At 30.8% G+C, this 12,329-nt stretch overlaps 1 protein-coding gene across 4 annotated transcripts in view; it reads left to right on the plus strand.

Annotated features, from left to right (window-relative positions):
* Nucleotides 1-12,329, plus strand: part of LOC130902070 (calcium-binding mitochondrial carrier protein Aralar1) — a 68,926-nt gene that overhangs the window by 48,258 nt on the left and 8,339 nt on the right. For all 4 annotated transcript variants that reach the window (XM_057813876.1, XM_057813880.1, XM_057813878.1 and 1 more), the window contains exons 8-11: nt 3,482-3,562; nt 5,481-5,629; nt 6,992-7,281; nt 11,285-11,375. In XM_057813876.1, coding sequence (XP_057669859.1) covers nt 3,482-3,562; nt 5,481-5,629; nt 6,992-7,281; nt 11,285-11,375 — 611 coding nt within the window. The remainder of the gene's footprint in view (nt 1-3,481; nt 3,563-5,480; nt 5,630-6,991; nt 7,282-11,284; nt 11,376-12,329) is intronic.

The raw sequence follows: 12,329 nt of genomic DNA on the forward strand, positions 1-12,329 counted from the left end.
GTTAAAGGTTTGTCCTTTTCTTAAAAGGTTATGTAATGGTTCCAACTTTATTGCTATATTTGGCACATACTTATGATAAAAGTTTATCTTTCCCAGGAATTGCCTCACATTTTTCTGATTCTTTGGAATCGGGAAATTTTTTATTGATATTAAATTGTCTTTCAACGGTCTAACTGAATTATTTTGTATCACATGACCCAAGTATTTGACTGTATCCGCTGCAAATGTGCATTTAGAGAATTTTAGTTTCAAACCTTCACTTTTAATTGCTTGAAAGAGTTGTTCTAGATCCCTTACATGATCCGAAAATGATTTTGAAAATAGCAAAATATCATCGATAAAACATACCGTAAACTCTTCCAGCTTGTGCTTCCGTATGATATTGCACATTATTCTCTGGAATATAGCTGGAGATGTTTTTAATCCAAATGGTAAGCAGGTCCATTGGTAGTGCCCCTCCCGTGTCACAAATGCAGTTTTGTATCTGTCAGTTACACGCAAAGGTATAGACCAAAACGCTGAATTTAGGTCTAGTGTTGAGAAAAACTTGCAGTCCCTTGTCTTTAATATTAGGTCTTCAATAAGAGGGAATGGCTGTGACTGAGGCACAACTATTTTATTTAAGTCTCGAAAATCAATGCACAATCTTGATTTTTTATCTTCTCTTTTATATGCTAATGTGACCGGTGCTGCGAATGGGCTATATGATTCTTCTATTATATTTTTTTCCAATAATTTTGCAATTTGATTCTCAATTTCTTTCTTGTCTTCAATTGTGCAACAATATGGACGTTTACTACAATATTTTTCTGTTAACAGGTCTATGTGTGCTTCATAATCCGTTACCTTTCCTATGTCAAATTTGTCCTTTGCAAATACTGACTTATTTTTTGATATTAATTCATCAATCAATGCCTGTTTTTCAAAGTCTAGATGATTAATACAAATTTGAAAGTCTTTTCCACATATGCCTTCATTGAAGTTTATTAAATTATCAGATTTTATTTTTATAGAAATTATATCTGAATCTGTTTCCTTAGAATCTGTTCCACTTCTTTGTATGGGTATTTTCTGACTAATTTCTAAGTTTGCATTTTGAACTAGGTAAAACTCTTTTATACAATCTAGTCCCACTAAGAAGTCATAATCGAAATTTTCCTTGTCTATTACAAAAACATTCATTTTCTTTTCCACATCAAAAATGGCTATATCTATTGTAATTATGCCATTTGCCTTTTTAACGCCATTAATCGTTTTCAAATTAGTATTGTTGTAGTGACTGGTTTCCTTATTATTTATTTTTAACAATCTTGAATTTATCAATGAGACATTAGAGCCTGAGTCATAGATCCCAAAAACTTCAACATTCTTATTGAGTACTAATTTGACTTTGATCAATGGCGGCACTATTAGTTTTTTTGATCTTCACACTGCAATTCACATTCCAATTCTGAATTGTTAACGAGCTTTATTTGCTTTTTATCCTTTTCTGTATCTGATTTTGTTCTAAACCAACAGGAATCTTCTGAATGATAGCGTACACCCTTTTTTAATTTTTCACAAATACTACATTTTTCTTTTACTTGCTTGGTATCGTCTTTTTTTTTAATATTTTTTTTCTTTGCAACCAAATGTTCTAATTTTCCAAGTTCACTAAACAAGTCTTTAGTATGTAAAATTTCTTCCTTGTTGATTCGATCAGTTATAAAATCTGGTAAGCCGGCGGCAATTATATCAATAAGTGTCCCTTCATCTATCGTTTTTCTTACTTCTAGTAAAAGTTTTTCTTTTTTAACTGCATATTCTAATAAAGATCCATATTGATATTTGAACGATAAAGCATACTTGCTAGTAGTCCAACCTTTATTTGCATAAGTCTGTATAAAGCTCGATTTCCATTGTAACCACTCGGAATGTAAGGTAAGTTTGATTATCATGGAAGAATACCAATCAGTGCACGATTTTTCAAGAAATAATCTAAAGATTTCAATTCTTTCTTCGTCTTTTAATACATTGAACCTTTCACATTCTTTTTCAAATACTTCCATCCACTGATTTGCATTTGAACTCTTTCCATCAAATTTTTCAATTACAAACTTGTCAGCTTGCTTCTTTATGCTTTGTTTTTCTTTTTTCTCCTGGTTTTCTATTAATTTCTCTAAAATTTTGGCTATAGGATCTTCTGAACACGTTTTGCTTACGACAGTCAATTGTTCTTTGGTAGTTTCCTCTAGAAATTGGTTCTGAAAAATCATATTGCCATCCTCATCAACATATGTAATATATCCTCTGTTGTTTTTATCCAAACACTTCTAGTTTGATGTCTTTTTTTTAATGTATTTTTCACTGTGACAAAGGTTTTCGAAGTTTGAATATATGTGTGCTGTGAAATAGCTTGGAATTCTTCAGGAATAAGGAAATATTTTTCATCTTCAGTCACAATTGCGGTTATGGCGATATAGTTTGTCTTTCCGTCTGTTGTTGGTTTCACTTGAAAAGTAAACTTCAACTTTTCCATTTTGTTGACAATAAATGTCGTTTTATAAGACAATTTCCAATATATCTGTGGTTTTGGTGACACAGTCAATCAAACACAATTGTGTTTCTCTGTAAGAAAAGCGATTTATTGTTATTAACATGTAAACTAAAAATTACATGAAACAAAAGTATGCACCTATTTAGTACTAAACAAATATTTCATACCTGTAAGAAAAGAAACGACATTTAATGTTATTATTAACAATGTCTGTTCCAAAATCACAAATTAAAATAAACTTAAAAATGAAATTGTTTTCCAGCACACAATCCCACAACACGACATTCGAGGTTTTGCCCCTGCTTCCCATCGATGACAGTGACAGATCATCTGTCACAAACGGACTTTATGTGACGTACGGCAAAATAACACGCAAAAGAAAATTATATTTTTCTTTATATATATATATATATATATATATATATATATATATATATATATATATATATATATATTGTGGATTGTGGCAAAATTATATACCAAAGTGTACTATATTTATGAGCTTTTCCAATACTCAGGTAGGTATTAATTGTCTGGGAATTGATTAGTTAAGAATGTTGGCGTTTTAAATTTCGTTGATTCCTTTTAAAAAAGTTAAAATAATCGATTTCAAAAAGCAATATTTAAATATGAATAAACTTAATATTTCTACCAATGATCAATTTGTATATTGCTTTTTGAAATCCACGAAATTTAAAACGTCGCAATTCTTAACTAAATTCCCAGATGATGAATACATAAGTATTCGAAAGCTCGGAAATATATTAGAGTTAGTACACTTTGTTGCTTAATTTTGCTGCAATCACACTACAAAAACCACGAAAAATCCAAAAAAGTTTTTGTAGGTTGTTTGAAAACTGATAAAAAATTTTTGTAAATTTATCAACATATTAATCAATATAATTTCCCTCCACTAACCATTCATTCTCTCTAAATATTTTTTAGATGAACGATTTAGTTAGGGACAAACTTATGGATAAAAATGGTAATATCCCAATTTGGGGTGAAATATTAGCAGGATGTTGTGTAAGTACTGAACAGTTTTATATTTTGCTGTAAAGATTCTGATAATTTTTCGCAGAAAAAATAATATTTTACTTTCTTGTGATTGTTTGAAAGTAAACCTCAGTAGACTAGACAGGAATAGAAATTTACTTTATATGGAATTTGACTAAAACTTATTTTATAAGTAGACTTGTTCAATTCCCGTGCTTATACAGTAATGTATTGATATCCCGAATCCCCTTCATTCTGAAATACTCTTTAATCTGAACTCTCCAATTGCGTTGAATGATATCCATAATTTGAATACCATGGATTCTGCAATAGGAACAATATATGCGCGTGTTGCTTCTACCGAAAAGATGGTGCAACGGTTTTTTATACAAATGCGGGTTTTATGAGTTGTACAATGTATGTGTATAACATTGGTGCAGACTAATTATTTAATTTAAACCATGGCTTGTGAAAGTAAACATGTCTGTTCAATCCTTGAAATAAAAGGCTGAAATATCACGCAAGATGGGTCTTCATGCATGTCCTTGGTAGTACGCTTCTATGTTAAAAAATGAACCATATCCGACATCAAGAAAAAGAAGAATGAAACTCTTGGTTATGTGTCGCGAATTAACAAAGGTTCGGGATCAAGAAAAACGATGCGCAGTGTGGAATTTTCTGATGATGAAGATGTTTACAGCAGAGAACACGACATGCACCAATTTCAGAAGCAGACGTACTCCAAAAGACTCTCTAGTTTTTCACGGAAATAAATTACGGTGAAAAAGCCAAGTTTGAAGCTAGTCGAGAATGGTTTCAACAAAGATTTGGAATCTGCTCGTTGAAAGTTCGCCTGTTTTTTCGAAATAACTGGACATGTCGCCTCCGTTCTATTAGAGCATTTGTTTGCCAGAAGTGTTCGAAAAAATCAGGGAAACCAATCCCACAAGACGTATCATTCTCCACCATGACAATACAAACTCTCACCTATCAATTCAAACAAAAACGTTTTTGAACAATCAAAACATCGAACTTATGGGTCATCAGTCGCACAGTCCTTTGGCACACAATTATTTCTTTTTATTCCCGCAGAACAAAAATAAGTCGCGAGGTCAACATTTTCCTATACCTGAAGAAGTGGTTGATTCGTTAAAATCACATGTATTGGAGGTACCTCAATTGGAATAGAAAAAATGCTTTGAAAATTGGTTCAAACGCATACAATATTTATTGATTTTAATGGAACATATTTTGAAAAGCAATAAAGCCATATCCAATTATAAATATTTGTTTTTATTTGTCTTTATCAAAACTTAAGTAACAACCCTCGTGTACATACATATAATGTATTGTAAAGTATATTTGGTAATAAAAAAGTATAATAGTGTGTATACATATATATTATATTTTCTTTATAACGTAAATAAATTTTATACAGCTTATAGTACAAACCTATATTTTTGTGGAAGAAATGTATTGATGAACCACATACGTTCGGATTGTACCTATCATTTATTCTGAGTTCTATAATCCGAACGTTTAGGTAAATCTAACAGGTTCTGGTAACTTTCTGTTCGGCTTATCCATACATTGCTGTATTTAACTAATAAATTGGAATTTATCTTAGTACACGAATTTATTCGTTTTTAAAATGTTTATGTACAAAAGGTCTTGATATCAAATGATGAATTTTCAACTTGTACATTTTATATTTTTGGGTAATTCAACCTTAATGACAATCTATATATCTTGTAAACGAAATTTTTGCATTAAAAACCGGAAGCCATAGATTAAACAAAGAAGAAAAGATCCCTATTTTCAATTATAGTTCAACATAAAACCTTTTTTCTTGTACATATACTTCTCCAATTTGACCCATATTGTTTGTAGTTGCCATCCATCTATTTGGTCAACAGCTTTGTTATATTTTTATTATCATTCATTTTAGGCTGGTGGGTCTCAAGTAGTTTTCACAAATCCATTGGAAATAGTAAAAATTAGACTACAAGTCGCTGGTGAACTTGCAGGAGGAGCCAAGGTACGAGCATGGACGGTAGTCAAAGACTTAGGTTTCCTAGGATTGTACAAAGGTGCTAGGTAAGAATAGTGAATAAATGTTTTTATGGGTTACTTAAATTTTCTTATGAAATATCCTCAAAGATTCTGTTTTTACTGTTTGTTTAAATAGAGTCAAAGAACTATTTAGACCTAACCAAACACAAGTTTCTCAGGACGTTTTGAAAGTTTGATATTTTTGAGAAACTTCCAAATACTATACTGAATTATTACTGATACTAAATCAAGTACAAGAAATTTGTCTTCTTTTTTGGTTTATAGGAACTGGGAAGCTTAAACGTTCATTGTATTGTCAGAAATTAAATCACTCTTAGCATATGTAGATCACTGTACAATTATCACAATGTATTTTTGTGTACACACTCTTACTTTATGATATGGGTCCATACAAGTTATAGAATTAGCATATACAGATGACATTTGTAATTTTGTTTTCATTTTAGAATAATGTGTACTCTCAAACCAAATTTCGGCTGTTATATTTATGTTTATTGAAAAGTTTCTAAGAAGTTTCTTAAGTATTACTTTTTCCAATTATTATTACTCCAGTGAATTTTCTAGTTTTCAATAATATATACACAATTTTACTGTCTCACGTGCTCTTTGATGACCAAGCTTTCGTCTTCAAAGACTGAACGTAAACTGATTATAAAAACACACTGTAATTGTCTGTTTAGTAAAAATATTACCATTAGTTTCTATTGATTTATACTTTCAGGAATCTAACTGATTCAAGAATTTAATCTTTCAGAAATAATAATTTTAATTATTGAATCAAAGGCAAAGAAAATTGTAGAACACAGTTTTTTGCCTAATATAAAAGTTTTAGAATGTCACTAGTATACAACAGAATGTGATTCAAAATTCTTATAGTACCTTATGTTACAATCGCCCCAATTCCCAATAATTAGCTTATTTCCGCTTGAATCTGTAAATTCGGATAAGGTTAAATACATGAGACAAATTGAATTTAATTTATGAAAACACCCCAAATAATTCTTGTTGGAAGCTTTGAAATAATAAATTTGTTTCCCATTAATGTCTTTTTGAATATACTAGTAATTTTATACACTAGAATCATTATTGTCAAGTATTCTTGTGCATAATTATACTGTTTTATTATCAATTTAATTTTTAAAAAACAATTTTTACTGCTTTGATATCACTTTCATAACAGTTTTTTTGACAAATTACTATTAAATTTGGTTGTAACTTCTTTAGGTAATCAATGTGTTGTTAATTATTTTATGTATAGAATTTCAGTAGTAATAAAATTTTCAAAAATAAATATATCAGAATATTTTGGAGGATGATTGCTCGGCAAAATTCATAATATTTAAAATTAGCATAGCTTAAAATTTATGGATTTCTTTAAATTTTTAGGGCATGCTTCCTTCGTGACATACCTTTTAGTGGTATTTATTTCCCTGTTTATGCTCACACTAAAGCTAAATTCGCAGATGAAAATGGATACAATAGTCCTTTAACTCTATTATCGGCTGGTATGGTGGCAGGTATGCCAGCAGCGGCGTTAGTAACTCCAGCTGATGTTATTAAAACTCGACTGCAAGTTGTTGCCAGAAGTGGACAAACAACTTATAATGGATTACTCGATGCTGCAAAGAAAATATACAAAGAAGAAGGATTTAGCGCATTCTGGAAGGGAAGCATGGGTATGTTATTTTAATTTGAGTGATAGTTTTAATTTACATGCGATGTGTGATTAAAAATATAGCTAAAACAGTATGTCTTATACTCTTATGTATTGAGACATGTGGTAAAAAAATTGGAATCTGCTCTGTCTTCACCAGTCTGCTTTAGTAAGATAGTGTATGGAGTGTTTGACATGAAACATAGGTCTAAACCCACAAATTGACATTTAGGATTGATACAAGTCAAAAAAAGTTGACAAAGAACCTAATAATTTAAAGTAACTTTGAAGACTTTCCACAAGTGGTATGAGCAAATTAAAAGTTGGAATGAGTTGAGACAAAAATGATGTGTGAAGAAGGAGACCTGAAAATGGATCAACTGCTTTCTTCTTCATCGTGAAAGCGCGCAATGCCACAAGTTTCTTCATTTCCAAGTCTTCGACACAAGAGAGAAGAAACTCAATTTGGATTCTGACCCAATAGAGGGACACAAGAAGCGATATTCATACTGAGACAAAAGGATAAAGCGATATGAGAAAAAAGGAATTTACACCTGTGTTCTATCAATCTTGAAAAAGCATTTGATACAATAATTAGAGAAGACATATGTAAGATATTAGAACAGAGAGGAATAAACTAAAACTTATGGAGTTCGAGAATATGGCATATTAAGTCCACTAATGTACACAATAATCCTTGATGAAGCTATAAAAGAAATAAAAACCAGTCTAAAAAGTTATAATGTAGGGCAGTAGAAAATGGACAAACTTACGCTAACAAAAATATGCTATGCTGATGACATGTGCATATTTGCCGAGGACGAAGAAACGTTAATCTAAAATCTCGAATTGTACAACCAAACAAAAAAAATATGGTATAAACATACAAAACCAAGACGATGATCATAAGCATATAAACAAATGCTCATTATGTAAAAATAGGAAAGAGATAAATAGAACAAAAGGAAAATTTCAAATACCTTGGCTTAATGATAACAGAAGACGGAAAATTAGAGAAAGAATGAACAGAAAGAATAGCACGAAAACTATTTAACGCGATAAAAACTTCTTTTCTAATGAACAATGAAATACCCAAGGAAATAAGTGTGAAAATTTATAAAAGAGTAGTTATACCATACATACTAACATATGGTTCTGAAAAATGGATGGCTGTAAAACAGGAAAATATACAAACAATGGAATTGAGATTCCTTCGGAAAATTGAGATCAGGATTAGACGTCAAAAACAAAACATACAGGGAAATATTGAATACAAAATCTGTAGAACAATACATATAAGAAAATCAACTAAAATGGTTAAGAATACTAGTAGCTAGAATAGTAAAAGCGAGAAACAAAGGAAGACCAAGGAGTACCTGAATGGACGAAGTCAACAAAGCGATTGAGATCAGAGGAAAGCAATGGAAGGAATTTTGGATATCAACGTTATGATAAGTGCATTAGTAGCCAACAGCCAACAGTAATACTTTGATTCAGGTTAATTCAAATTTTATGTAACCTTCTTACTACATTTTGATCTGAATACATCTCAGAATTTGTTTTTCCCACCTTGTTTTCATTTCCAGTGTATGTGCCTGAAAAATTCTTCTTAAAGTACTGCTTCTAATACTTCCTCAAATTGAAATCGAATTTATACTGAATTTATCAAAATTTAGTATGGCACAAGTACATGTTTTATTTTTAAAAAAGTCTTATGGTAGAGCTCTCCAAGCAAAGTTTGTGTATTCGCGGTGATATTATAAAACAAGGTCATCTGGTATTACTTTTAGATATACTAATTGATGGGGGAGGTTTAGTTAAATAATTTTCAATTTTTTTTGTGTAAATATGTTGAAATATGACGATAATTATTGGAAGCATCAGAAATAGTCGATCCACCTGGAAGCTTTTATTGAAAACACTGCCTAATTTAAATTTGCTAATCACACATATTATAGAACAATACATGTTGGGATATTTAATAGATCTACAGAACAGATTTTGATGATATATTTGAAATATTTTAGTTTGCCTCCATGTTTATATTATATTCTTTATAATAACATATTTCAAAGAGTGTAGACATTATATTACTTTCAATTGTGATTTAAATATTCGCTACATGATTTGTTGTGAATGATCTAAGAAATATGGCTTCTTCGTCGAGCCTTTACTTCATCTGATAACCTTAATAATGATATTGCGAATATAGCCAAAAATTTAACAATTCTATATCTCCTTCTCATGATCCTCTTCCATATCTCCCTGATGCTAATGTGAATTTACCTAGTTTCTTCTTTATGCCTGCAGCAGTGCTTCGCAGTAGAATTAATGACATCAAAAATAAATCCTTATCTGTTACTGATTGACTTGCATTAAAATTCTCATCTCCCTCCTGAATCATGTTAACTTCAGCCTAGACAACCATCACTCCACCGCAACAACTTTTTGTAATTTTTCTAAGACTTTCGATTGTGTTTATTATAATATTTTAATTAACAAATTGCAGTACTACGGTTTCAGGGGAATACCTCTCGAATGTCTTAAGTTATACCTTACCAACAGCTTGTAAGGATGTCTTCTTGCAGGCCAATAGAATGTGGAGCGCCTCAAGGCTCAGTATTTTTTATCAACGATATTGCCTATCTAGACAGCAGAGGTAAAATATCTCTTTTTGCAGACGATACTAGTTTTTCTTGGAGTAATCCTTATCTCACGGCACTTCAAAAGACTATATCTAGTGACCTAATAACCTTTAATCATGGTGTGATTCTTCTCTTTTGTGTCTCAATGTTTCCAAAACTAAAGTTTTATCATATAAAAAATCATTGCAGCCTTTTGTACTAAATAACACCACCATTGGCGTTGAATTTGTAAAATTTTTGGACTTTAAATTGGGTATAACAAATTGCCGCTTTACCTAAAAAATTAAATTCTGCCTGTTTTTCGCTAAGATAAGTTTCCAAAGAACCAACCTTTATAACAGTTTATTATACACTTATTGAGTCTCATCTCCTATATGCCCTTCCCTTCTGGGGTACGTATGGTGCGACTCTTTTTGATTTAATCTTCAAACAACAAATAAGAGCTCTTAGATATTTACTCAGACTAAACAGCAGCTAAAAGATTCAAAATATTGACTTTTCCTTCTTCAATCTTCTTTTATTCTGTTTGCCTAATTCGTAAGCACGCTTCTCCAATTCTAGAAAGATCATTTCATAGTTATCCACTTAGGAACGTGGGGTACTTTTATCTACCTACTCCATGCTCAGAATTAGTTAAGGGCTCAATACTTTGCTATGCAAAAAATGCATTGGAAATCCAATCTAGAATATCTCATCCCATATTTAGCAATATACTGAAGGCATATTTACTAAAAAGTGACTTCTACTGTACAAACAACATTTATTCTAATACTAATATTTAATTCAGTGCATGCTATGCACTGGTTTAATGTTATTGATTTTTAACACAAAATAATTATTAAAATTGATATTAAAATGTAATTTCGTTATTCATTGTAGTGTTCTTCTGTTCACTTTATATTTAAATTTTATTTTATTCATATCCTAATTTAGTTATTTGTATGTTTGTTTATTAGTTTTTATAAGCTTTTGTCTACAAATTGTAAACAATTTTTTGAAAATGAGACATTTCTCTCTCTGTGAGGCAATCCCACGACACATAAAACATGTAAGCATGATTGACTCTACTGCTCGTTCGAAGCCTGGCGAGTCACTCGTGATAAATAAGAATATTTGTGTTTACTGTTTTTGTTTATACTGAATACCCTGTTTACATCACCACTACACCAACACTCACAATTACATTGTCTGACGCGTGTTTCGAAAACCAAGTTATCGTCTTCAGAGACCTGCGTCAGTCAGTGTAACTGTGAGTATTGGTGTAGTGTTGGTGTAAACAGTGTATTCAGTATGAATGTCGCCAACGGTTCCAGAAATTCCAACTTATTTGTTATCGTTTAGATGTCTCGATCTTTCTCCTACGATTTGTCTTTTTTTCAGCCCGTGTTATGAGATCCTCTCCACAATTTGGTGTAACTTTAGTGACCTATGAACTTCTTCAAAGATATCTATACGTGGACTTTGGAGGAACGTAAGTATCAAACAAATAGTTACAATGGCTGAGAATACTATTTGTAGCTTATTATGCGTTTACTTGAAAATTAAACACAAATTTAGTAATTACTCAACTGATTAATTGAAAAGAACTACAACATAATTGTCATAACAAGTAAAAGGGAATGTCTACAAGGGTACTTTTTTAAAAAATTATTTATTTTTTTTCATTTTATAAGTTCTTAATATAAAATAAGGCCAGAAAGTAGAATATTTAATTAAAAGTGAAAAAATAATATCTAAATATTTAATTGATAATCGCAAAAATTTTAATTTGTAACTACATAAGAAAACGATTCTCATTGGTATTCAGTTGTGCCGTCCATAGGTTTAATTAAAACATTGAACAGTTGTCTGCTTAATATCACGAGGTTTTCTTTGCCGGCGACGTAGCGTGTGCTTATTTTAAAATAACAGAGAAAATAACTATAATATTTTTTTTGTATCATATGTTCAGTGTTTATTTTATACCTATGCCGTCACGCAATATGGCGACTTTACTAAAATGTTTAAACTACCTACAAAATTTTCAATAATTTTTTTTCTATAAATATTTATCAAAGCATCGGTTTTTTGGGATGCGCGTGGGATTATTTCCATTGACTATCTTGAAAAAATAAAACTATCATTAGTGGGTATTATGCGAACTTATTGCAATGTTTGAGCGAAGAAGTCTAGCAAAAACGGCTGAGAAGAAAGAAATGAGTTGTTACAGAATATGAATATGATGAGATAATTGAAAATTTTGCCACAGCTAAATCGAGGAAGAAGTTTCTAAAAAAAATTTACATAGTTCATGAAATAAAATATGAATTTTATTTTACTTCTAATTTATATTTATTTTGAAACTAATTGAAACATTTAAAAGAGCTCGAGCTGATTTTGATTTCCTTAAGTGGGCCCCGGGTCGATTTTAACTCCAGATCTTACT

Source organism: Diorhabda carinulata, chromosome X, assembly GCF_026250575.1.
Source record: "Diorhabda carinulata isolate Delta chromosome X, icDioCari1.1, whole genome shotgun sequence".
Classification (NCBI taxonomy): Eukaryota; Metazoa; Arthropoda; class Insecta; order Coleoptera; family Chrysomelidae; genus Diorhabda; species Diorhabda carinulata.